This window comes from Nyctereutes procyonoides, unplaced genomic scaffold, assembly GCF_905146905.1.
Source record: "Nyctereutes procyonoides isolate TBG_1078 unplaced genomic scaffold, NYPRO_anot_genome, whole genome shotgun sequence".
NCBI lineage: Eukaryota > Metazoa > Chordata > Mammalia > Carnivora > Canidae > Nyctereutes > Nyctereutes procyonoides.
In genome coordinates, this window is record NW_026575024.1 from 5,646,415 (window position 1) to 5,673,933 (window position 27,519).

General features: G+C 55.8%; 1 protein-coding gene across 2 annotated transcripts in view; it reads left to right on the forward strand.

Moving 5' to 3' along the window:
• Positions 1 to 27,519, forward strand: part of BMP7 (bone morphogenetic protein 7) — a 91,624-nt gene that overhangs the window by 38,797 nt on the left and 25,308 nt on the right. For both annotated transcript variants that reach the window (XM_055346212.1, XM_055346203.1), the window contains exon 3: positions 23,320 to 23,468. In XM_055346212.1, the coding sequence (XP_055202187.1) occupies positions 23,320 to 23,468 (149 nt within the window). The remainder of the gene's footprint in view (positions 1 to 23,319; positions 23,469 to 27,519) is intronic.

A 27,519-nucleotide genomic window follows, 5' to 3' on the forward strand; every position in this document is an offset into this window, starting at 1 on the left:
GGGGGGCTCCAGGTTTTGGCTGCAGCAGTGCTTTCCCCCATCTCTGCTGAATGTCTTTGTGTTGCAGTCTCCGGTGGGGATGAAGGCCTAAACTTTTCTGGCAGTGGGGCCCTTGTTTGCATTTCCCCAACTCGGGGCGGGGGGCGGTGGAGGGGACATGCATCTTCTTCAGGCCGATCCGCAGAGGATCCCAGACCCTGTCCCCACTACCCTGCTGTGCGGCCAGCCTGCTCCCTCTGCTGAGGGGTCTGGGCCCTTGCTGCTGCCAGCCGCCCAGCTGTGTGGAGCTGGGACATCTGGCTCTCTGGCGAGCCTCATGCCTGAGCTCCAGGAAGGCTCTGGGGTGCCGGGGATTAGCTGGCTTTGGGTTAGCCTCAGCATCTCTCCCCTTGTGGCAGCCACTTTCCACCAAGTCCTCTTGATCTCTCGGAATCCAGATTAAATTCCGATAATGAGCAGAGCTGGAGGCCTTCCACAGCCCTCGGGCCCTGCTCACCGCGTGGCCCCGGACAGCTGGAGAGGCCGCCGGAGCCGCCCTTGGCAGGCTGTGGGACGAGTGGGGCTGGGGGCCTTGGCTTCTGTGGCCTTGCCGGGGGAGCAGGCGGTGGGGGGGCGAGGGAGCAGAGGCTTCCCTCCTTTTCTGAACCCCGAGCCTCCAGCTGGACCAGCTCGGGCCTAGTTGCGTTAGTTAACCAGTTTCATTCATGGAAAGTGGACAGGCCTACAGGGCAGCAGAACCTGCTCAAAGGCTGTCAGTCACTGCCAAGGTCGAGGGGATGTGGGCAGCTGGAAGAAAAATGGCCCTCGGTCAGCGTCGGACTTTGGTTGCCAGGAGGGTGACCTCAGAGTGGTCTCTGGGGCCACGGTTGGATCAGCCGCAGCCTGAGTCACTGAAGAAGAAGGAGCTGTCCCTGTGACGGGCTGGAGTGGGGGCCAAGGGCTGTTTGCCAAGGCAGCTGGAGGCCAGGAGAGGGAGGAGGCAAGCATGTGCCCCTTTGCTGCCAAGTGGGGCTGTGTCACCCCCAGTGGCCCTCCCCGGGACCTCCCGGCCCCCCCAGAACACTCACACCTGCCACAGCTCTTATCTCTTCCTCTCGAGGATGCCCAGCAGCATCCTTGTCCTTAAACACTTTAGTGACAAGGCTCCTGGGGATCTGGTGAAAAGATTGATAGTTCTGGTGAAAAGGTTGAGTCCTCCTTTTGCAGGGGTGGGGGGGAGGGGCCTGAGCTTCTGCATTCCTGACAAGCTCCCAGGGGATGCCCTCATGATCTGCACCCTTGGAAGCAGGGGAGAAGGGGCGTGGGTGCTGGGAGCAGAGATCTACTGGGAGAGCCAGGACGGCTCCAGGGCGCAGGTCAGTGGCCCCTGTCTCCCTCGTGTTAAGTGCAAGTTGAGGACTTGGTAGCGAGACTTGGACTTTTTCTGACTTTCAGCACTGGGAGCATGTCTGGGCAGAGGGACACGGTCACACAGCAGGACCCCCCCCCCCCCCCCGCCACTGTGTTCTAGGCTTGTCGTCATTTGGTGCTCTCTGGATGTGACTGTGCCGAGCCCTTCAGCTTCCCTATGTGCCTTGGAAAGGATCCTGGCAAGACTTGTCCCCGTTTTCCAGGTGTGGAGGCTGGCTCAGGGAGAGGGAGTAACTTGCCTGAGGTCACGTGGCTGGAAAGTGGCAGAGCTGGATCTTGTCCTCGGGTCTCTGGGATTCCAGGGCTCACGTTCTCGGCCATGGCGGCACCATGGAGCTTCTCACTTGTACCGATTTCCTCGCCTGAGATTCCCAAGCTCTGGTCAAGCTCTGGTTCTCACCCGCGGCTGTGGGTTAGAATCACCGGGGGTGGGATGGCGGGGCGGGGTGGGGGGGTGCTTTTAAAGCTCCTGATATGTCAGAGTCTTGGGGGCAGGGCTGGGCTTTCTTTTTTTAAGATTTTATTTATTTATTCTTGAGAGACAGAGACAGAGAGAGAGAGAGAGAGAGAGAGGCAGAGACACAGGAGGAGGGAGAAGCAGGCTCCATGCAGGGAGCCTGACGCGGGACTCGATCCCCGGACTCCAGGATCACAGCCTGGGCCAAAGGCAGGTGCTAAACCACTGAGCCACCCGGGCTGCCCGGGGCCGGGCTTCCTTTTACTAGTTTCCAGCTCCCTTCTCCCCCATCTGTGAGCCGTGTTCTATGCCTGAGAGACGGAGGGGGACAGATCCCCTCCAGTCCAGGCCCCCATGGCTTCCCTCTCACCTGGTCTCTCAAAGATGACTGTTTTTCTCCTCAGGACTGAGCCCAGGTGTAGTCCAGGCCCTGACTGACAATCTCAGCAGCACAGGGATGGGGCTGGGTGAGGGTAGGGGTCCCCTTGGGCTCTGGCTCCAGAGGCTTCCGGAAGCTTCTGGAACCTTTCTGCCATTCCTGAAGGCCTAAGTGCCTGGGTTCTGGTCTCCTGCCTTGCTCGTGTCACTGCTACACCTCAGCCTCAGGGTGGGAGCTCTGGTTTTGAGCTGCTTTCCCAGGAGTGGCCGATTCAGCATCCTAGTAGCCTTTTCAAAGGGCAGGGAGGGAGCAGCTGGCTGCCTGGCACCAGCGAATGTTCTGGAAGGTCAGGGGAGAGCATGCCCAGGGCAGCCTGGTCAAGGACACGTTGGCACGTTTCCTTACCACCTTTGTCAAATCCCAGCTCAGAGCTGCTTGGGCGGGAGCAGAGGCCCTGGTGCCCCTTGGATCCTCTCCCATGTCCGGAAGGAGCACCCTGCAGGGAGCCTGCAAGCAGGGACAACCGCTGGGCAGGGACTGTCCACTCCAGGTAGCACCACTGGCTTCGGGTCCTGCAGGCTGAGGCTGACTGGTGGGCCTCGGTGGATTTTCTGATCTCTGTGCTTCTGTTTCCTTCCATAATTCATCCCAAGCCTGACTTTGTGGGGAGAATAGGGTTGGTAGGAAGTCAGTGGTGACAGGTTCCATTGGTCAAATGCCTATGACTGACCAGGTCCATACTCTCCCATTTTGTGGATGGGATCACTGGGGGCACCGAGTGGCTGAGTGACCCTCCTGAGGTCACACGCTGGAGGCAGAATTCAAACCAGGTAATAAGTAAAGATGGGGGGGGGCAGGGTCCCCGTGGAATTCTGATGTAACTGCTCCCGGTGTCACCTTGATACTGGTTTTTTTCGGAGCTGCCCAGAGTGGACTTGGTCCTTGCCCTCCCTGCTCCTTTGAGGATCTGAGGGACCTTGGATGAGTCGCTTCATCCGCTCCCTGGGGGTGCACACGCCTGTCCTCCCAGGGCTCGAGGACTGTGGACGGTGCAGCTGAGTGGCACGGAGGGTTCCTGAGGTGAATGGATGGGTCCAGTGGTCGTTCTGCGAGAGGACACAAACGATTTCACCCAGGGGCCCTCCTCCGCCTCTGCCCCCTTCTGATCACTCCACGTGGGCTTCACACCTGGTCGCCAAGGTCAAGGTGTGCAACGATCCCCATGAAGTGGTCCCTTTGCAGACCTGCCTGCGGGTCAGGGCTGCTGCTTGTGCATCTGCGGCGATTTGGGCGATGCCCATCATCTCACGGGCCCGACCTTCACCCTCCCCTCGTGAGGACACCTGTCCCAACGGAGAGAAGACACGGGTCTTCTCGAACAGAGATGATGACAGGGCTAATTTTAGCCTTGAGTACTAGCCATGCAGTCCCTCCCATTATAGCACCCCCGAGGGACGTACCACCCCCCACCTCTTTTCCCAGACAGGGAAACTGAGTCACGGTACCAGCTTAGGGATTAAAGAAAGGAAGCTTGCATCTCTCTCCCATCCCATCTGTTTTTCTTCCTTGGCTGGCAGATACACATCTTCCTTTTTCCTTCGTGGCAATCCTGGGAATTGGGTAACGGTGGGGGAAAGGAAACTGAGGCAGAGAAGACAAAAGACCTGGCCGGCTTATTCCACGATCCTGTGTAACAAAGAGGGAAGGACCAGAGGCTCTGGAAACCCCGGATCCAGCCCCATTCCACCACTTGGAAGCTGGGTGGGTCGGGGACCCTGGTTGAGCCTCAGAAGATCAGAGTGGGAGCTGCAGAGACGATGACGGTTGCCCAGCGGCAGAGCAGGGACAGGTGCCTCGAAGGGCAGGAGTTGGCTGCGTTTTGCCCACTGTCCTAGTCTTTGTACCTGGAGCCTGGCACACAGTAGGCCCTCAGTAAAACCTCTGTGCGTGTGATTGGAGGAAAGCGTGTGGGCCTTCTAGGGCGTGGGCCTCCTGACGCGTGGGACCAGGCTCCCTCTTGCGTGCAGCTGTCCCCTGGCCCCAGGACGCAAGCAGCAGTTACCTGCTGTCTGATTGAGTGACGGCCAAGGAGCCCTGGTCCTGCCTCGAAACTCCCCCACCGCCTCCAGCCCCGGACGGCTCCGTCCCGGCAAACCTTCCAGCGTGTTCTCTCTTCCAGAACTGAAACTTGAGAATGCCTTGTTTGCAGTCTTTCTTCGGCATTTGAGCCCAATTTCCAAAAAAGTGAAAATTGCCCGTAATTATAATACTTTTCGATCTTAGGGAAGTTTCCCTGTGATGATTATAATTATATTATTTAGAGCTGTGTGCCAGTGGGTACCCAAGGGTGGATTGGTTCTTGTCTGCAAATAAGGGAAATGTCAACGTGTGTGCCGTGGCCCTGGGTTTCCTACACTGGAATGAATTTCGGGGAGAATGGCTTTCGCGTTGGGGGCTGGCTGTATAACTTGATCTGGCGCTTTAATTCCAAAAGCACTTCATACTTGGACCTCTGCTCGCCTATAGGAGCCTGTTTTTCCAAATGTATTAACATCTGTGTTTCATATCAGGGCCTGTAATTGCTTTAGCCTTTTTGGCAGGAGACAAAGAGAATTAATATTTTTCAATTTGGTCGCGAGCGGTCATCTGTAGCTGGGAAGTGAAGGGCCTGCTCAAATATGAACTCAGCGAGGATGGGGAAGGAGTCACGATGTTTGAAAGGAGTCACCCGTGCTTGTGGAAGTCCTTGGTTGGTTCAAGTTCACGGCGGAGGGAGGCGTCTGGGCAAACGCTCAAGGTTCTCGCAAATGCTGGTTCTTCCTTGCTTTGTCCTCTTGCCAGCCTGTCAGCACCACTCTTCCGCCCCCTCCCCCGAGCCGCACAATGCCCACGGCTTTCCACGTTGCCACTCCAAGGATGGAGGAAGGGAAGCCGACATCTGGCCTCATTCCCCCTCCGGGATCCAAGGCAGGCATTGCTCATGGGGCAGGGCTCTCCCCCCTGCCCCGTGCTCAGCACCGCTCTGCGCCGGGAGGCAGCCTCTGCCGGCCGAGTGAGTGGCCGTGGAGCGAAGCCCGCTGGCCACGGGGCTCGGGTCAGGCCTCCTGGAAGCTCAGCCCACGACGAGGACCGTGTGTGCAAGTGAGTAATTAGAAAATATTCCCGGCAGAGGGGAAGTGAAGGCAGTGGGCAGAGGTAGGCAGCCGGGCCGCCTAGGGTCTCAGGAGGGGGACTGTGGCTCCCTCCTCCTGCAGGGCCTTTGGGAGGTAGGTTTGCACCCCTGACCCAGCCAGGGCTCAAGGCGCCGAAATGTTAGTTCCTCCACCGCCATCAGTGGGGTTTCTCAGGCTTGGCAAGACGGACACGCCGCGGCATCACCAGGGATCGCCGCGTGAGCTGGGGGTCCTGTGCGCTGCAGGGTGTCGGGCAGCATCCTTGCCTCTCTGCCCACGATGTCACTGCCAAGTGTCAGCAACCCAAAATATCTGCGGATATGGTCACACGTCCCCTGCTTGAGAAGCGCTGGAGTGGAGGAGACGGATGGCAGTCCCCAGGCGCTTCCACTCTGGGTGCTGACGGGTGACGTGGGTGCTGGCACCTTGTGGGGGGAGGCTCCCTGGAGACGTGCAGCCAAGTAGGAGGACTGCGGTGCTGGGGTTCTGGGGCCTCGGGGGATGGTGTCGCTCTGATGCGTGCTTGCAGTAGGAAGTCCTCACCACCTTCCTGTTCGTCGTGCTGACCGCTGTCCACCCTCTAAAGCACCTGCTCACGGGTTTCTCTCTGTCCCAGCATCTGGGATGATGAGGCCTAAGCTGAGGCGTCATCAGGACCACCTGAGAACAGGTTTAAAGAGAAAAACAGAAGGGCGCCTGGATGGCTCAGTCGGTTAGGTGGCTTCCGCTCAGGTCATGATCTCAGGTCCTGGGATCGAGCGAGCCCTGTGTCGGGCTCTGTGCTCAGCAGGGAGTGTGTTTCAAGATTTTCTCTCCCTCTGCCCTTCCTCCTGCTTGCACACACACTCTCTCTCTGTCTCTCTCTCTTTCTCCATCTTTCTTAAATAAATACATAAATCTTTAAAAAGAGAGAGAGAGAAAAACAGAGATTCCCATTTCCGACCCTAACAGGTCACCAGGTCAGGTGTTGAGACTAGAAGTCTTCATGTGTGTTTTTTTTTTTTTTTTTTTTTTTTTTTGTAAGAGAAGTTTTAGGTTCACAGCAGAACTGAGGAGAGGGTACCCCAGGGTTCCTCTCTACCTCCTGGCTCCGCACATGTACAGTGTCATGTCCCCCATTGTCAACATCCTCAGCCACCGTGCAACAACCGTCACCGTGGATGAACCCACACGGACACGTCGTCATCTCCCCAAGTCCATAGTTTACCTTATGGTTCAGTCTTGCTGGGATCCATTCTCTGGGCTTGGATAAGTGTGTAATGACTTGTATCCACCACTGTAATGTCATATTGAATATTTGTGCTGCGCTAACAACCTTCTGGGCCCCCCTGTTCATCCCTCCCCTTCCCCAAACCCTGGTGACTACTGATCTTTCTATTTTATTTATAATTTTGCCTTCTCCAGGGTGCCCTGTGGTTGGAATCCTACAGGTTGTAGCTGTTATTATTCATTGTTAAAGCCTTGGGGAACCCTGGGTGGCGCAGCGGTTTAGCGCCTGCCTTTGGCCCAGGGCACGATCCTGGAGACCCGGGATCGAATCCCACATCGGGCTCCCGGTGCATGGAGCCTGCTTCTCCCTCTGCCTGTGTCTCTGCCTCTCTCTCTGTGTGTGACTATCATAAATAAATAAAAAAAATTAAAAAAAAAAAAAAAAACCAAGTGCCTGGGACTGGCCACGTCATTAGTGAGACCCAGTGCAAAATAAAAAAAAAATGTGGCTCTACTTGAATAGCTTGCATCTATACCTTGAAATTCCAATACTTGAGTCCAAGGGCACACCACGCACAGTCCAGCTCCAGCCTCATTTCCAGCTGTCTCCTGTGCACAGATACACAGACACATACACACACGCCCACACAGACATGCACACACGCATAGACACGCACAGTCATGCACACAGACGCACAAAACACATAGACGTATATACAGACACACATTGATGCACACACACACCTACACACGCGTGCCTGCATGCGTGCCCTCCTGTGTGGCCAGGTTGGCATTTGCACTCCCCCTTTTCTCTGGAGACCCCTCATTTTCGGGCCACTGCTTTTCTCGCCCCATTTCCCTGTCTGTCCAGTCTTCTACTCTAGTTTAATTCCCACACCTATACCCCCAATACCCCCAAACCAGATTTTAAAAAAATATAATTTACTTTTTATTAGACTTTTTTCTTTTTTTTCTTTTTTTTTTTAGAAATTTTAGACATAGGAAAACTGAGTAGCTAGTACAGAGAATTCCCATACTCACTGTAACCAGCTCCTCCCATTAACATCTGACATTAGTAGGGTGCATTTGTTATAAAAAATGAACCCATGATGATGCATTGTTATTTATTAACTAAGGTCAGTAATTTATCTGGACAATTTATCCAGATTTGTCTTTACCCTAATGCCTTCCTTCGGTTGCAGGATCCCATCCAGGACACCACATGACTTTCCGTGGTCATGTCCCTTTAGGTACTTCTCCCTCTGACCTTCTTAGACGTTGCTTGTTTCTGACGACCTTCCCCAAACCAGCTTTTCACAGAGCATCTGTCTGTCACCCTCTCCCACTGCTGCTGGTCTGTCACAATCCTACCTACGTTATTATTGTTGTTATTATTATTATTATTATTATTATTATTATATTTTTATTTTTAAATTTTATTTATTTATTCATGAAAGACAGAGAGAGAGAGAGGCAGAGACACAGGCAGAGGGAGAAGCAGGCTTCATGCAGGGAGCGTGATGTGGGACTCGATCCTGGGTTTCCAGGATCACGCCCTGGGCTGAAGGTGGTGCTAAACCGCTGAGCCACCCAGGGATCCCTATTATTTTTTTTAATCTGACTCTTTCTGTATTTTATATTTTCTTTGTATTTTATTGTTTTAAGTTTACTTATTATTTATTGAAGTAACCTCTGCACCCAGTGTGGGGCTCAAACCCCTGACCCCAAGGTCGAGCGCCATGTGCTGTCCTGGGTGAGCCAGCCAGGTGCCCCCACAACCTTGCCTACTTGAAAATCTAGCCCAGATCCCCCCTTGCGGTGGCATCTCTCTGTCTTCTGAACCCGGACAGCTGGGAGTCAAGATCCCTACTAGGCCCTTGGCCTGGAGCACCATGTAGCCCTTTGGCGCTTTCACCCACCCTCCAGGGCCTGGCATAGAGCAAATGGTTTTGCTTCTTGAGTGAAGACTGGATTATAAGAGCCTTTTTTTTTAATAATAAATTTATTTTTTATTGGTGTTCAGTTTGCCAACATACAGAATAACACCCAGTGCTCATCCCGTCATGCCCCCCTCAGTGCCCGTCACCCGTTCACCCCCACCCCCCTCCCTCCTCCCCTTCCACCACCCCTAGTTCGTTTCCCAGAGTTAGGAGTCTTCATGTTCTGTCTCCCTTTCTGATATTTCCTACCCATTTCCTCTCCCTTCCCTTCTATTCCCTTTCACTATTATTCATATTCCCCAAATGAATGAGAACATATAATGTTTGTCCTTCTCCGATTGACTTACTTCACTCAGCATCATACCCTCCAGTTCCATCCACATTGAAGCAAATGGTGGGTATTTGTCATTTCCAATGGCTGAGGAATGTTCCATTGTATACGTAAACCACATCTTCTTTATCCCAAAGATGCAGATGCAATGAAACGTGGGGACGCCTGCACCCCAATGTTCATAGCAGCAATGTCCACAATAGCCAAACTGTGGAAGGAGCCTCGGGGTCCATTGAAAGATGAATGGATATAAGAGCCTTTTAAGGAATGGGTTTTTTTCCAACTCTTCTTTAGGACCTAATTAAGGACTCTTTAAAGATGATACCTGGGTCCCCAAGCAGACTTCTTTTTCCCCCTCGATGTTGTGGGGTTAGGGGTTAGCACTCAACCTTTGACTTGGGGTTTGGGCCCACAGGGGTGGGGGGAGTGGAGGAGGAAGGGCAGGATGGTCCGTGAGTCAGATGGGATTGTCAGAACCAGGAGCCTCCGGAGAAACCTCTTGTCAAAGGAAAGGAAATGGGGGTTCTCTTTGGAAAGTTTTTGCCGACAGAACCCCGCTTCAGATCCCTCTTCCATCGGGGGTCCAGGAGGCGCATCTCCAGAGCCTGAATCCCCAGAAAAACCTGTGATGCCCACAGTCTTGCTTCCTGGGCAGTAAAGGGGGGCTGCCTTCCTCTCTGTCACTGTCTCCTCTCGCTGGCACCACGTTTGGGGTGGGTGTCCCTGCCCTGAGTCTTGGAAGCAGTTTCTCCTCTGGCCCCTGCTGGCCACCCCGGGGGCAGTGACTCCTGCCATGTTGGCCTCGCCAGCTGTGGCCTTGGACGGAGGCCGTCCTTCCCCCGTGAGATGGCCGGACCCGGATGCTCCCGCGCAGCACTGGCCTCTCCTGCCCCAGGGTCTCCTCTGACCCTGGGAATGTGTGCAGCCTGCGGAGGAGCCAAGGCCCCGGGGAGCAGCCCTCCGTTGCTGGTGGTCAGGGGCCCCGGAGATGAATCCCGCAGCCTCCTGTCACTGTGGGAAGCACCAGGCTGAGCTGGGTTCATGCCGTGTCCTGGGGGCCTGGGGGTGTGAGCCCCAGATGCACACGGTGTCCCGCTGGGGCTTTGTTCCATCCCTGCCTCGTGTTCCCTCTCCCCTCCAGGGGGTTTCTGGGGTCACTTCTCAGATTACTTGCACTTAAGTAACTCAGGATCCACTTTCAGCAGCTGGGGGGGTCCCCAAAATACGATGGAAGGCATGATGGAGGGTCCAGCTGGCAGGGCCGTCGGGGGCGTCGGGGGGCTCAGCAGCGTGGGGCGCGAGCACCGGGCCCGGCGTGGGCTTCCCGAGAGCTTCCTCAGCCTCCCCTCTGGCCACCAGTCTTCTGTGTAAGGGCCCAGGGTCAGACCTTTATGTTTTTGTTTTGTTTTGTTTTTTTAAGATTTTATTTATTTATTCATGACAGACACAGAGAGAGGCAGAGACACAGGCAGAGGGAGAAGCAGGCTCCAGGGACTCGGTCCCGGGACTCCAGGATTGCGGCCTGGGCCGAAGGTGGACGCCAAACCGCTGAGCCACCCAGGGATCCCCCAGACCTTTGTTTTTGAAAACCTTGACTTTGGTTGGTGATTGCCCGAAGCCCGCGCCAGGTTCCCTTCCCTTCCCGACGTCGGCCGGCTTCACTCCTGCCTCTGGCTTCGGAGTCTTAAAACAGCCTGTGGTTCTTTTAAGAAAAAGAGAGAGAGAGAAGGAGAGAGAAGGAGAGGAGAGAGGGCGGGAGGCGGGAGGGAGGGAAGATGACCCAGCAGGAAAGCTGTGTTTGTGTTGGTTTGTTTATCCCTTGAGTGTGCGTGAAAGAGGCCGACTTCACCTCGTTCTATTTTGGTCTGGAGCTGGAGGCCGGAGGAAATGGGGCGAGCAGGGCAGGTCCGGGAGGATGAGTGTGCCGTCGGCGCGGCCCGCCCGCCTCCACCCCCGCGGCCGCGGCCGCCCAGCAGCCCCACGGCGGCCCCCGCTCCCGCCAGCCCTGCTTTCTGGGGGGGACCCCAGGGGCCTTTCTATTCCACCCCCGAGATGTTCCCCAGCATGGGGGTCACGGGCGTGGCTCGCTGCCGGTCTCCCGGTGTCGTGTGGTTTGTGCCCGGGTTGAATGGAATGAGGGGGACACCCCCCAAGTTTCCGGAAACCCTGGGGCCCAGACTCTGGAACCCAAAGCAAAGGGGAATAAGAGTTGGGTCCAGAAGTAAATTTGCCACTGGCTTCCTGCCCGGCTGTGGTTTCCTGTCTCTCAGGGTCCCCCCGCCTGGCGCCCCGCACTCGTGCCCATAGGGAGCTGTTGCTGATGGTGCTGAGGGTGCAAAGCTGGGGGGCGGTGAAGCCCCCACGGCCTCCCCCTGGGGGTCGGCCTGGGTCAGCCGGCAGGGGCGGGTCTGCAGGGGGCGCTGCGCAAGGCCTGGGACTGACCAGCTGGTGTGACCAGGGCCCCACAGTGGGCCGAGGCCCCAGGACGTGGGGGTGAATCCATTGCTGGAAACACTGGAGTCATTAAGAAAAAAAATCGGTTCTCGTCTTTTACTAATGCGGACTGCAGAACGTGATCCCAGAATCGTGCCCCCGCTGACCCCCCAGGCTGGTGGGGTCCTCTGAAGGCACTGGCACCTTCACTCGACGTACATTCGAGACCTCCTCTGTGCGACGCCGTGTGCTGGGGCTACGGCAATAGCAAAGCGGGACCGGTTCTTGTGGCCTGGGAGCTCAGGATCTGTAGGAAAAGGGGGAACCCAAATTTAGACACCAGGCTGGGTGCGGGAATGGAGAGGCCCCGAGCGTGTCCCGTGACAACGTGCCCATCGGGGCGTCAGTGGAGGCTTCCTGGGAGAGCTGGACGAGGAACCGGCGTGCTGGGCATAAATGGACCAGGAACAGTGCTGCAGGTGGAGTGACGGTGTGTGCGGAGGCTGCGCCCCACGGGAGGCCGGGGGGCTGAAGCAGTGGGGCCGGGCGGGCAGCCCGTGGGGTGACGGGGGGCCAGGGAAGTAGGGAAACATGTTAGGGAGCTCGGGCTTTTTATCCTAAGAGCTAATAGATGGTTGAAGGCAGGATTTGAGGTTCTGAGAGCCCTGGCCGGTTGCTGGGGACTGGGGAGGTTGGCTCAGGAAGGGAGGGCATAGGACCCGCCCCCCGGGGCTCCTCCAGGTGGCAGCCCCCCTCCACCATCAGGAGTGCTGCTGGCTTCCCTGAGCCTTAGCCCCTGCCTCTCGGGGACTGCGGGAATCAGCAAGCTCTGGGGGTGTCAGATCCTCTTAAGTGAGGGTCAAATCCTGGTTGTGGGCTCCTTGCTTGAGGGCTGGGGCTGCTTACATCTGGGGGAGGGGGAGGGAAGACTAACCTTGACTCTGAGGTCTCCGCCCTGCTGTGGCCTCGTGACTATCATCCCACTTACTCCATTTTTAGAACAATCCTCCTAGTCACCCCCACTTTATAAATAAAAGAACTTGCAGGATAGAAGTTGGCCTGCCCAGGGTCACTCCACCTTAACTCCCCTAAGACCCACAGCCTTGGGTTATAATGCCTACGTCCCTGCCCACCCAAGTGTGACCCCAAGGACCAACCTGGGGGCTTCTTCACAAAGAGGATGCTGGGCTCCACTCAGAACTCGTGATTGTTTTCTCCTGTGGTTCTTCCATCCCCGATAGGGAAAAGCCTGCTCTTCGCTCTGCTCCTCCTCATCCACCCCCTGCCCCCCATGACCCAGGTGCACACACACGTTTGAAAGCCTCCTTATCACGTGCCAAGGCCAGAGTAGACATTTCTTTGCAGCAGGACTTCTCAGAGCCTTTAAAAGGAGCTAATGCACATTATGAGGTCTCTCAAGGAGCACCGATGGTGCATTGCCTCCTTATTTGAACACGGAGCCTTTTGATTTTTGACCCTCTCATTTTCCTCTCTTGGGTGTCCGATTAATGGAGGCATTTTCTAGAACTTGGTCAACTCCAAACCCTTCCTCGGCAGGTGAGGAACCAGAGGCCCAGACCTTGCTGGCTGCTGATTTGCCTCCTGACTTTCGACGACCTGTGGACAGGAGTGTTGTTGACCGTCCAGTGAACGCCCAGGCGAGGGGCAGGGGCAGGAAAGGGAGGGAGAGTGACAGACAGACAGACGGTCCTGGGGTGGGGAGCCCGGGGGCTGGCGACTCATGCTCTGGCCGTGGGAGGAGGGCATCTTGCCGCTTTGTGTGTTTTTCCACCTTCCTCCCAAATGACTTAATTTTAGCCTTCCTGGATCTGCGTCGTCTTAAAGAAAGCATGTTTAAAAAAAGCCTCGGACTTCCCCGACTTCGCGATCCTGCCCCGGAGAGGCCAGGGGCGGTTTGGGCGACGAAGGAGGAAGGGCAGGGCATTCCCAGAAGCCCCAGGTGAGGCGCTGGGGCCCCGGGGTCCTCCCAAGCCGGGACCAGCTTCCTCCTGGGCCCCGTGGGCCGCTGTTGGGGCAGGTCTGAGCCAGGGGCGCGGCGGCAGCGGGCTTCCCGGCCTGACCCCCCCCCCCCACCAGCAGGACACCTGCAGTGCCTCCGCGACATCCGTCAGCCCGGGAAGCTCGGGGTTCCCCGGCACACTCGCTCTTGCTGTGTGTCTTCTGGGCCTGTCCCCGAGGCCCAGCCGCAGTCCCTGGCGTGCGGAGTTTTAGTAAAGCGTCGGGCCCTGCGGGGTTCCAGGGAGCCCAGGGTGAGGGTGAGGGTCTGAGCAGGGGTGCGGGCGGGGGACCTGCTGGTAACCCCTGCGTGGAGCCTCCGCCCAGCTTCCCGGTTCTCTTGGGACCTGAGCCTTCCCGTGGCCGGACCCGCCTCGCCTCTGCCCTGCTTCGCACGCCCCGTGCCCTCCTGCGTGGGGTCGGCCCGCCCCTCCCTCTGGGCTGCCTCAGGAGACCCTTGAGGCCTTTCCTTCCTCGGCTGCCCTGGAGGGCTCCTTCCTCTCCTCCCGCCGCCCCATCGGGTCGAACTGCCTTCACTGTGGGGTGCGCTCGGCTCCTGAGTCAGGGCCCCGCCAGGGCTGCCGTGGTGTGTCTGGCTCCGCGCAGAGCGCCTGGCGCGGGGTGAGGGTGTCCGGGGCTGGTTTCAGGAATGAATTGGCTGCTGTGACAAATCCCCACGAACACAGTGGCTCGAGACGGCCCCCGGCTGCTACCCTATGTCTTTGCAGGCGGGAAGTTCCAGGACCTCACAGGAGTGACACGGCGGTGCGTCGGGAGCTGTCCTCCTCCTGGGGGCTCCGGCGGAGAATCGTTTCCTTGTCTTTGCCAGCTCCCAGATGCCACCCCCATTCCTTGGCTCACGGCCTCTGGCTAGCAGTCACGTCCCTGTGACTGCACGTCTGTCCTCACACCTCATCTCTGGTTGGCATGTCACCCTCTTTGCCCTGTAGGGACCCTGGGGATGACACGGAGCCACCTGCAGAGCCCAGAAGCATCTCCCAGCTTCGCGTCCTTAACTGAATCACATCTGCAGAGCCCGCTTGCCTTGACGAGTCATGGGTTCTGGGGATTCGGACATGGGCATCGGGGATGTGTGTGTCCGTGTCCATGTCCGTGTCCATGTCCATGTGTGTGTGTGTGAGATTCTGCACACCTAATATCCTGAAATTCATTTCTCTTTCCTTGATGGGTGCCACTTGGCACTGGGCCAGCCACATTCTCCTCGATTCTCTCCATGCCCTCGAACCCCTGGTAGGACTCCTGGCTGGGGGTCCCGATGGGAAGGCTGGCTTCACGTCACTGCCTGTCTGGGGCCTGCCACTCACCGGCTGGGGACACTTTCAGAACTCATTTGTGCCTCCACTGTTTCATCTATAAAGCGGGTTCTTATGGTCACCACGACCGTATGTAGCCCATTGGAGGAGGGAGGGTTAGGTGAGAGAATGTCACCCACGTTTGGTGGCACAGCAGCTCCCCAGGCCTCGGTGTTGGGGTGCTGGGCGCCCTGGCTGCCAGGGGAGAGACCCTGGGCACCTCCCCATGCGGCCCTTCCAAACCCCAGCTGCGTGGGCTCCTTGAAGGTGACAGGCTATGTCTGAGGAGCCCCCGGGGGACAGTCAAGCTGGATGTCAGGCTAGGATGGCGGGATTGTTTTGCTCCCTACCCCCCGAGACTGAGGCCCAGACCGGGCTATCCCTGTGTGGCCACAGTGGCCCACGCACAAGGTCTGGCCTCCCGAGCTGAAAGTTAAAGCAGTGGCAGTAGATTTCCGAGGCCAGCTCTGAAGGCCTCAGTCTGCGGGGACCCACTGGCCGGAGGCGGGAGGAGGCATCGTCCCCACATGGCTGCAGGACAGGGGCTCGGTCCGGGGACAGGCAGCGGGCCCTGGGGGAGGCGCCGGGGTCTGTTTCCCGTGGCCCCTGCTCCTGCCAGCAGCGCACTGGGCCAGGGAATCCTCGGGCTCCCACGCTGGCCATTTGCCAGCTCCAGGGTCGTACTGTCGGGCGTGCTGCTCTCTCTGAGGCCCTGGTCCGAGGCTGGCACCCCACGTCCCCCGAGGGATCCTACTGCTCTGGGAGTGGGTCGTGGTGAAGGCCCCTGAGATCACCGGCTCTGAATAGTTCCTAAGGAGCCAGAGGGGGGATAAAAAAAAGGACTTTCCACCTTCCCACGTTGGAGACTTAAAAATACCCACTTTTCTGGTGTGGTGGAACTTTCCAGAGGAGGTGGGCCGTGAGGCGCTGGAAGGCAGCTCTGGTGGTGGCTCCCGCTTCTCTCTGTGGGTGAGATGTCAGTGGTTCTCAGCGCTGTCCCTGGGAGGAGGAGGAGGCTGCAGGCCCCAGCAACACCCTGTTCCCAGGCCACTGGTTAAACATTAACAGCCCTCTGTGCCACGACGTCGGGGTCACCGGCGGTTCACGCCTCGCAGACAGCAGGGCTTCAGGGCCGCCTGGGTCTCGGGAGGGCGAGGTTGACCTTCGGGGTCTGGCTGTTGCCGCTCTCCTCGGGAGCAGCAGGAGGGGCTGCAGGGAGGCCACGTTCGCATCCCGGCTCAGCTGCTCCTCTGTGGGCCTGGTGGGAGTGGGTCCCGCAGCCACGGAAGGGGGGCCAAGGGCCGGGCCCACCGCCCCACGCGGGTTCACAGCGCAGATCGGTTAGAGCCTGGGGACGTGTTGCCCGTGTCGACCTTGCTTCCCTCAGAGGTAGAAGGTGCCAGCTGCGCCGGGGCGGTATCCATGAACACATGCCGTGCCGAGGGCAACGGTGCAGGGAGGAGCGCTGCTCAGACGCCGGGTGTGTGCACGTAGGCCTTTGGCACGTAGGTGTGCAAGCCTGAGCGTATCGTTAGCGTAACGGCTCTGCATTCTAAATTTTAGGCTTACATTGGCTTTATCCGTTTAAGAAAATAATAGATTTATTGAGGTACGATTCACACCATGTAGTGTTCACCCTTGTAACGCGTACAGTTCAGTGGTTTCTAGTCTATTCTGAGCTGCGTGACCATCACCACTATTCCGCATTTTCATCAGCCCAAAAGGAAACTCCGTGCCCACTAGCTCCCACCCTCCCAGCCACTGGCAACTGCTGAGCTCTCTTGTGTCTCTGGACATTTCCTATAAATGGGATCACACCACATGTGGTCTGGTGTCTGCTTTCTTTTACTCGGCGTGATGATTTCAGAGTTCATCCATGTGGTTGCAGGTTCCCTCTTACTGCCAGACAACGTCCCATTGTGTGGATTTACCGTACTTGGTTTATCCATTTATCGGTTGATGGATTTTTAAGTCATTTCCACTTTTTTTTTCATTTCCACTTTTGAATAATGCTGTTCTGAACATCAGTGGATCAGATTTTGTACAGATCTATTTTCTTATTTCTCTTGGGTAGTAAAGTTACCCCAAAATGGTAGCTCTGTGTTTTGCCTTTTGGAGAACGGCCAGACTAGTGTCCACAGCAGCTGCACCGTTTCACATTCCCGTGAGAAAGGTCCAAGCGCTCTAGCTACCCTGTATCCCTGCCAACACTTGTTACTGTCTGTTTTGGTTTTAGCCATCCTGGTGGTGTGAGGTGTTACCTTATTGTGGTTCTTTTTGTTTTTGTTTTTTAAAGATTTTATTTATTCATGAGACACACAGAGAGAGAGACACAGGCAGAGGGAGAAGCAGGCTCCCTGCAGGGAGCCCAACGTGGGACTTGATCCCAGGTCTCCAGGATCATGACCTGAGCTGAAGGGAGGCGCTCAACCCTCGAGCCACCCAGATGTCCCAAGGCTTTTACATTCCTGTTTAAATTCTTAAGGCACGTTACGTGGCTCAGATTTTGTTTCCTTTTTTTCGCCGTTAGCATTTTGCGTTTCTCCAGAAATGTGCGTTACACCTTCTGCGTTACAACACCATTTCGCTTGGTACCTGATTTCCCCCTCGTCCAGAAGGGTTGGTTTGTAGGGTCCTTGGAACAAGCAGCTGTGCGGCACTTGAGGTACCACCATGTTTTTACCAGTGTCTCTGGTAAAACCTTCTCCCAGGAGATGGTTTTCAATTTTCCTATACTACGCAGTGTAACTATGGTTTGGGTTCTGTCCCTGTGAGGGACAAACTACCCACAACACAGTGGATAAATCAGCAGTCATTTTGTTGCTCAGAAATTTGGGCAGGGCTCAGCTGCGAGGCTCTTGTACTTTCCGCGGTGTCTGCTGTGGTCACTGATGAAGCTGGCAGTGTGGCCGGGTCAGAAACACCCAAGAAGGCACCTCGTCTGGGGGCTGGCGCGGTTTCTCTCTCTGTTTCTAGACCCTCCTCCCCATGGCCTCTGCCCCCTTTCATGCTGTCTCTCAATGAGCACAGCAGTCTGATTGCTTGATCCAGCGGCTGTGGCCTCCCAGAGAGCAAACATGGAACTGCTAAGCCTTGGACGTAGCCGGGCCGCACTTGCACTGGGTCCTGCTGATCAGAGCAAGTTGCAAGGTCAGCCCAGACTTCAGAGGTGGGGAACAGACCCTGGTGATTTATGGGAGAGCTTTAGTTGGGTGCCAAGGTGGGGGAAATTGTGGGCGGCCCTATTTGCAGAAAGTCTATGACTCTGAACGTCCTAGTATACTTGTCTGATGAACTTTGGAGTCAAAGCGAGTGGATAGTTAGTCTATTGACGTGTGGATTTTAGGCAGTCATGATACAGCGGGGGCCGGGGCACCTGGGTGGCTCAGTGGTTGAGTGTCTGCCTTCAGCTCAGGTCGTGATCCCGGCGAGTCCTGTACTGGGCTCCTTGCATGGGGCCTGCTTCTCCCTCTGCCTGTGTTTCTGCCTCTCTGTGTGTCTCTTATGAATAAATAAATAAAATCTTTAAAAAAAATTGGGGATGAAGACAGATCCACAGCAGGGAACGTGCACCAAGCACTTGCGTGGCTTGGGTAACTCCAGAGATGCCCCGGGAAGCCTTGAGAGTTTGCTGCCAAGCTGGCCTTCTCTTGGGTCTCCCCCTTTGCTGAGGAAGGTGGCATCACCCCCATTTTACAGAGGAGGAAACTGAGGCCCAGGAATCCACTGACTTGACCTACCCTCCTCCCTCCCCCACCACCCACACCTCACACCTATCTAGTATTTTCTCTGCTCCATGCAGTGTCGTGACAGTATCCTGCATCACGCAGGATCTCACCACCTCCCGTGTCTCTTTGGAGTGAGGTGAGGCAGGGAAGTGACAGTGCTCACGGGCTCAAGTTCTGGGGTCAGACTTCCGATGCTGTGCCCGGGTCTGTCCCTTACAAGGCCACTGAGCGTGGATGCTTGGCTTTGCTTCTCTGGAGCCCACTGTGCTCATCAACAGTCTTACCGTTGGGGGCCCCAGAGGATTGATGCGAGGAAAGACCCGGATCCCCAGCAGTGCCGGGGGTGGGAGAGTGGGGCCCTTCACCCGGAGCCTTCCCGCCTCCGCTCGCAGCTGGGCTGGGTCTGGGAGGCCAAGGTGTCCAAGGTAAGGAACACATCACAAGGGGCTCCTCTGGTTCCTCCTGGGCGTGCTCACCGCTGTGCTCTAATGAGGTGTGCTAGGTGGCAGCCAGAAGGGCCCCCCCTCTCCCACCCATCCCTGCGGACGTGCTGGCCTCGTGGCCGGACCTTTGGTGCAGAAGCAAAGCCCGTGCTAGCATCCCCTGCTCCCCGGCTGGCCAAGGCTGCCCTTCCCCGGTGCCCCGGTGCTTCGGCCTCTTGCAGGCAGGCCTGGGACGACTGCAGACCGTGCCCCGGGGGCGGGGAGCCGTGCGCTGCGCTGATTCACGGGATGAGTCAACGTTAGCCTGTAACATCTGGCGCGCGGTGTCACGGCTGTAATAAGAATGTTTAGTATCGTTTGGCAAGGCGTTCACTGCTCCGAGGCCCTCAGTTACTATTTGTTTTACTGCCCATAAGGGCTTATCCAGATATCTGGTCACATTTTCCTGCAAATAACAATTTCCAGCAAAGCCACCACCCAGGTTTGCGACTTCTGTGCTGCGGTGTGGACGCTTCCCACGAGGGCCCCGGGAGCCTGCCTGCGCGGGGGAGCTGTTTTGATGTGGATCGGGCTTCCTTCCCCGCCTGTTATTGTTGCGAACAGCTGACTGGTGCTCTGACAGTGTTGGCGGCGCGCCACGGCCCGGGAGTCACCGCGGCAGAGCGGAGACCAAGACGGCGGGAGACTCCTGTTTGTGAGTTCGAAACCTGCGTGGACGTCCCCCACCCACGCCAGCTGTCGGGCTGCCTGGCAGGGGTACAGGGACGAAGCTGAAGTGGCGTGGTCGTCAAAGACCGTCTCGTTGTTACTCAGTTAGGACGCGACGGGCCGAGGGAGGGTCCTCAAGGTCCCTGTGGCTCTAACGGGGCCGCCCCGGCGCCTGTCATCTCCCTGTACGGGAGCGGGGAGCGTGCCCATCGGGGACTCGAGCGTGGCAGGCCTGTGCTGTTGGGCTGCATGCCGTTGGCCAGGTCAGCGGTCGCGGCCCATTCACACACACTGGTGATAGAATTCGGTTTTTTTCTGAGTCAGGTTCTGGCCATTGTTGAGTATGACCTAAAAAGCGAGATTTGGGGGGGACGTGGATGCAGATAACCCTTATGTTCCTGTCTTGTGGCCCCGGGGAGGCTGTCCGTCACCATGGGGTGCCCTGCCCTCCCATGGCCACAGGCTGGGCACCAACTTGTCCAAGCCAGCTAGGTTCCCCGCTCTTGGACTCTGGGACAGAGCGATGCAAGAGAGAAATCAAACTCCAGTCCTGCCTTCCACGGCTCTGCTGGATGACACAGCCCCATGTCCTCACACCTGCCGTGGCTCCCGTCTTGTTCCGAGGCTGCTTCTCCATCCCTGTGTAGGCTTCTCTGGGTGACCTGTTCACCTCCCCATACATTTCCAGTGGGTTCTGCGTTACAGCGAATGTGAGACACTGGCTGAAATTACTGATTTCTCTTCCGTGGGACTTCTCACGAGTCTTGTTCCCGTTAAGGGGACTGGTGGATGTCAGTGTGTTACAGCACACCACGCTGCAGAATTACAGTTCTGCTGACCTCACAAACAAGGAGTGTCCGGGCCACACAGGAGAGTTGAATGGGGATGACTGGTAACTGGAGATTCAGGGACCGAGGCCAATAGGAGATGTGTGCCTGGCAAAGGGGGCATCTGCTCCTCGGCACCAGCTGATGGCTTAATGGCTTATATTACGATGAGTTTGACTTGCTGAAATGACGACAGTTACACCCGAGCAAAGGAAGTGTCCAGAAGAATGGTGTTCATGGGTGGTTGCAAGCTTGGGCTTGCAGGTCGTCTGGTTGGATTTCAGTCCAGCCTTGACTGTGTCTTCGCACGCGGTGACCCCTGGTAACCCCAGGCAGACAGCTATGCCTTTCTGAGCCTCAGTTTTGGGGTCTGCACGATGGCACAGGTGATACTATTATCCACCACGGAGAGTTGTAGTAAGGACTCAGTGCTGACCTGATGCTGGTCAGGCATTTCAACCCGGAGCCTGACGCACAGGAAGTGCTCGATAAGTTCGAGCAGAGATGCCACTACATCTCACGCCTTTATGTGTGAGCAGAGAGGATTCACCATAATTCCCAGGAAAATTAGGTCACTCCAGGTATGATGGAGAATGTCAGTGCCCTGGAGGAGGGGCTGGTTAGGTGTTGTTCACCATTGTACCCCAGTGTCTGGCACAATGTGGGGGCTCAAATATTTTAACTGATTATTGAAGGACTCCAAATATTGAAACTTTGAATGCTTATAAGTAAAACTGCACAAGATGTTACCTTGTTCTAGAATTCTACTACAACGAAGGTAAAAATTCACCGACCTATCCATCCATCAATCCATCTGCCCACCCATCCATCCATTCATCCACCCACCCATCCACCCATTTACCTACCCATCCACCTATCCATCTACCCACCCATCCATCCATCCATCCATCCATCCATCCATCCATCCATCCATCCTTCTATTCACCCATCCACCTACCCATCTACCTGCCAACAACCCACCCGCCTATATCCATTCATCTACCCACCCAACTACCCATCCACCTACCCATCCACCTGCCCATCCATCCATCCATCCTTCCATCCATCCATTCACTCACCTATCTACCTATTCACCTACACACCCATCGATCCTCTTATCCACACACCCATCCATCCTTCTACCCATCTATCCACTTACCCATCTACCTGCCCAACCACCCACCCACCTATATCCATCTATCCATCCATCCATCCATCCATTCGTTCACCCACCCATCCACCCATCTACCTACCCATCCACCTACCTGGGTATCTACCCACCCAACCACCCATCACCTTCCCATCCATCTCTCTGCCCATCCATCTATCCATCCATCCATCCATCCATCCATCCATCCATCCATCCATTAATCCATCTGCCCACCCATCCATCCATTCATCCACCCACCCATTCACCCATTTACCTACCCATCCACCTATCCATCTGCCCACCCAACCACCCACCCATCCATCCATCCATCCATCCATCCACCCATCCATCCTTCTATTCACCCATCCACTTACCCATCTACCTGCCAACAACCCACCCACCTATTCCATTCGTCTACCCACCCAACCACCCATCCACCTACCCATCCACCTGTCCGTCCATCCATCCATCCATCCATCCTTCTATTCACCCATCCACTTACCCATCTACCTGCCAACAACCCACCCACCTATTCCATTCGTCTACCCACCCAACCACCCATCCACCTACCCATCCACCTGTCCATCCATCCATCCATCCATCCATCCATCCATCCATCCATTCACTCACCTATCTACCTATTCACCTACCCACCCATCAATCCTCTTATCCACACACCCATCCATCCTTCTACCCATCTATCCACTTACCCATCTACCTGCCCAACTACCCACCCACCTATATCCGTCTATCCATCCATCCATTCGTTCACCCACCCAACCACCCATCACCTTCCCATCCATCTCTCTGCCCATCCATCTATCCATCCATCCATCCATCCATCCATCCATCCATCCATCCATTAATCCATCTGCCCACCCACCCATCCATTCATCCACCCACCCATCCACCCATTTACCTACCCATCCACCTATCCATCTGCCCACCCAACCACCCATCCACCTGTCCATCCATCCATCCATCCACTGACCTATCCACGTATCCACCCACCTACCCATCCATCTTCTCATCCACCCACCCATCCACCCACCCATCCACCCATGCATCTACTCATCCATCCATCTTCCATCCACCATAACATCAGTTATAGTTTTACCCATTTTACTACTGCAAAATATGAGGAAGAGAGTATTAAAGAGTTATCTCTATTCATAAAAATGTAAAGTCTAGGAGTTCACCTCCTACTGCTTGGTGAGCTTATGAAGAAGTTGCAGGTCATGGAAATGAAGATCATGTGCACTGGTGTTCAGTGACCTGAGCTCACACCCCAACTCAGTAACTTCCTGGCTCAATGACCTGGGGCAATCATGGCTTTACCATGATCAATGGAGATGATAATATCACGAAACCATAGGGTCGTGAGGGTTGAATGAGATAATGTGTGTAGAATACTTGGGGCAGTACCTGGCAAATGGTGAGAAATCTAACAAATGTGGGCCTCCGTTCCCTGAGATGCCCAGCAACACAGAGGCTGTGAATTCTGGCCTTCCCGTACCCTGTCCATTGGTGTGCCCCCAACAAGTAGGAAGGTGAGTTTGCCTCGGAGCAGCTCTGTGTCCCCTCTATGTATCTCTTAATGCCACTTCCGTACCCCCTTTTCCCATCACAGCTCTTCAGGCCTGGATCTTGCTCTGATGCAGCCACTTTTGGGGGCCCAGGGGACCTCCTCCTGCCTCCCCTACTCCACATGCTCCTTCTCTCCAGCAGCAGCTGTCTGGTGACAGGGTGACCAAGCCACGCCCTGCTGACCTGGAGCCTGTGTCTCTCCTCCTTTCTTGCAGGGAGTCAGACCTGTTCCTGCTGGACAGCCGCACCCTCTGGGCCTCAGAGGAGGGCTGGCTGGTGTTCGACATCACAGCCACCAGCAACCACTGGGTGGTCAACCCACGACACAACCTGGGCCTGCAGCTCTGCGTGGAGACCTTGGACGGTAGGTCCCCGGCCGCCACCCCATTGATTCTGATGCAGTCTGTGCTCCTGGATTCACACAGGGGCTCAGCAAGCTCATGCTTGTTTCCATCAAAAGAGTGTTCCCCCCCCCCCCCGCCACCAGTACTCACTGTCCAGCGTTTCGATCCCCAGCAAAAGTAGCACCTGCCCCCTTTGCAAGAGATTATTACACAGTTGGCCAAGGCCGGGTTGGGTGAAGCCTCGTTGTGCAGAGTGAGGTCCTGCACCAGCAGGGTTGGCATCCTCTCGGAAAGGCAGACTCTGCTACATCCCAGGCCTGCTGCGTTACAACCAGCATTTTAACTGGAGCCCCAGGTGGTGCCTGAACGCATAACCATTTGAGACGCAATGACCCAGGTGCCCCAACTGGGAGACAGAGGACACCCTGAGTGTCCCGTGCGTGGCAGGATGTCTAACAGTATCCCTGGCCTCTACCCACCAGACGCCAGTAGCATCTCCCAAAAAAACATCTCCAGATGTTACCAAATGTGCCCTGCAGAGCAAAACTGCCCCTGGTTAAGGACCACAGCGTTGGACCAGGCCTGAAGCCCCTTCCAAGAGAGCCTGAATGTGGTTCTGTGTCCCAAATACCTGGAGAATCCAGTGTTCGCCTGCGTCGCCCTATGCCTTCCACTCACTCTCTGCTGGGCATCCACCAGCTCCCACGAGGGAGGACAGAGGATGAGCCGGAGCTAGGGTGGAGCCGCTTGCATCCCTTTCTTCCCCCAAAGTGTGTTTCTTATTAAGTGGGGGATGGCTTTGGGGTGGGTAGCTTCTTCCTTACACCAGCGTTCAGGAAAAAAAAAAAAAAAACCCAAACTAAAAACACATTTATTTTTGAGTAGGTAAAACTTGCCGGTGGCTCAAAATGCAAGCTGCAGATGCGTGCAAGAGTGGACTCTCCCCGGGGCTGCCTCTGCCGCTGCTCGCTTCCACCCCCAGAGGCAGCTGCTGTTTCCCGGTTATCAATCTGCTTATCTTTTCAGAGCTGCCCTCTGGGTGTCTAAACAACTGCATATGGAGTCTGCCTTCCTTTTTTTTTCCTCCTCCTGTAAGTAGCAGCAAAGTATATACGGTGTTGGCCGCCCTGCTTTTTTGTACCTGACAACTTACCTCGAGGGTCGGCCCTTTGCAGCCCTTGAAGAGCCGCCCTATTTGGTCAGAGGCCGCTGTGTTTTCGTGTCCCTGCGGGGTGAGCGTCTCTTTCTGGCTCGCTGTGTGACTTTGGGCAACTTCCCTAACCTTTCGGAGCCTCCTCAACTCCAACACACAGTTGCCATGGGGCGAGTTAACACAGAAGCTTAAAACTTCTGAATTTAAAAACACAGAGTTTTTAAGCTGCGGCCTCGCTAGTGCATACGCATCCCCCGGGCGGCTTGTTAAGGTGCAGATTCTGAGTCCGCGGGTCTGGGGGGTCTGGGGTCGGCAGAGGGTCGAGAAGCAGAGGCGGAGTGTGGCCCCTGCTGCCGAGGACACACGCCCTAAACCGGGGCTGTTGCTTTTGGTATTAATGGTGTTGGTGGTGCTTCTACTGCCCCTGCTGCCCGCGCTGACCTCTCCAGGCCCCTGGGAAGGGCGGGGAGGTGTTCTCGGGTCCTCGGCTCTTACCTACGGAGCCGCAGTGGAACCTCAGGGCATACGTCGCCGTCCCCGTGAGTGTAGCTCCGGGCTGGATTCCCGAAAGGGCGCTGTCTGTGCGTCTGGGGAGATGTTGTCAGTCCGCCCTCCTCGGCGCTGGTCCCATTCACGCCCCCACCAGTGTACCCGGGGGCACCTGCTGCCCCTGCCTGGACGGTACCCGTGCCTGGACTTGTCCATCCTTGGTGACCAGGGAGACGACAAACGGGACCTTGTAGTTGGGCTTTGCTTTTCTGTCTGCGGTGGGAGGCCGGGCCCTTTCTTGGGTGCCCTCCCCGGAGCTAACCCTCCGCGCCATCCGCTCGTACCCTCTGCCCATTGCTCTGGCGGAGCAAGGGTCCCTTTCTTCTTTATATTCTAAGGATATCTGGCCCTCTGTGATTGGAGCTGCAAATATTTTGCCACTTTCTAGTTTTTTTTGTTTTTTGTTTTTACTACGGTTAATGCCAGGTTTTACCAAATGGATATGGGCAAAGCAGCTAAATTGTCTAACCTTTGCTTTTTTTTTTTTTTTAAAGATTTATTTATTTATTTATTTATCATAGACAGAGAGAATAGAGAGAGGCAGAGACACAGGAGGAGGGAGAAGCAGGCTCCATGCCGGGAGCCTGACGTGGGACTCGATCTCGGGACTCCAGGATCGCGCCCTGGGCCAAAGGCAGGCGCTAAACCGCTGAGCCACCCAGGGATCCCCCTTACCTTTGCTTTATCACTGGTGGGCTTTGCAGACTCTTTTCTTTCCTATCATCAGAGGCCACTGCTTTGGTCCGGAGCTGCCGCCTGGACTTGACGCTTGCCTGAGGCCAGGCACCATGTGGGAGGTGCCGCAGAGTTTAGGACCATGCTTCCAGGCTGTTCTTTCTACTGATGGAGCATTCAGCCTCTCTCCCCTCCTCTTTCCTCTTTCCGTGACACCTAAAGGGGGAGGGGGATCCCAGAAATGCTAGAATTTTCTGTTGTTCTGTATCGGGTTGGCAAACTATATGCCTGGGGGACCAAATTCAGCCTGCATCCTGATTTACTGTGGCCTGGGAGCTGAAAACAGTCTTCACATTTTTAAATGGGTGAGAGATACCAAAAGAAGATGACTATCTCATGACGTACAATTATATGAAGTTCACATTTTGGTGCCCATAAAGCTTTATTAGTACACAGCCACACTCATTTACACATTGTCTAGGCTTTGCTTTTATGCTGTTGCAGCAGAGTTAGGTAGGTGGGACAGAGACTTTGTGGTCCACAAAGTTGAAAATATTATTTTCAGATGATTATGGGCCAAATGTACGGTCCCTGTTGTATGCCAAAATCTCTCAAACTGTGTCCCATGAAGTGTCGATGGGTGTCCCAGGGGCAAAGGGAACAAGCATTCATGAGTTAAGTGTGAGAAAGAAAGTGTTAGGTTGGATAAACTAAGCAGGTTTCTCTACAGAACTTATCAGAACCTTTATTTTGTCAACGTCCATTGTGGATTTCCTGATGGGGAACATAGCATAGAGGAATTCTAAACTTATTTGGCAATAGAGTCACTCAACTCTTCTTTTTACTTACAAGTTCCTGAGGAACATGTTGGAGATGAGGTAAAAAGGAGTCTCGGGTAGACCTGGCTCCTCTCTGGGGAGTGACCGTTTCCCTGGATGTGTGGATCTTGTCTCGTTCTTCCAACCTGACCTTAACGGGTCCTATGCTTCTCTGAGCTGTCTGCCCTGCTGGCTTGGGGTGGCCTGAGTTTAGTTTTTCTCTTAAGTGACACCCAAGCCGGTTCCCCAGGTGTCAGGCTTGGCATCATTGTTCTCCCCCAAAGTCCGGGGTTTTGTGCCCTCATTTCCTCCAGCTTCTGCTTCCTCTGCCCCCAGAATGTAGGTGAGGCTTAGCGTTGAGATGGTACAGCCCGATGGTTAAAGCTTGGGCTCGGGAGGCTAGACTCACAGGTTCAAACCACATCTCTACTGCTTCTACCCACATGATCCAGGGTGAGTCACCTAAATGTCCCTCATCTGGAAAGTAGGGTTAATAATAGTTTCCACCTTCCAGGGTGGTGGTGAAGGATCAGATGAGCTCATGGGTGAAGAGCTTAATTGTTCCACTCGGGCCAGCGACTGAGCCCAGAGTCAGTGCTTTACGCTGTGGTCTCTTGTCATGCCCACCCTGGGGGCTGCAAGGCAGGTGCTGCCAGTAAGATCCTCATGGTACAGCAGAGGAGACAGAGGTGTGCGGCTCCACGTTCCGGGAGCCACCCGGGGATCCCCCTTCATCTAGGGGGAGCGTAGCCTAGCACATACGATGCTGCTCAGGGTCCGGCCAAGGATCGGAAGCTGTACCCCTGACTCAGGACCCATCTCCTCCCCGGGGGCATATGGACCTGGGCACGGCTGCCACCGCCACCCAAGGATCTG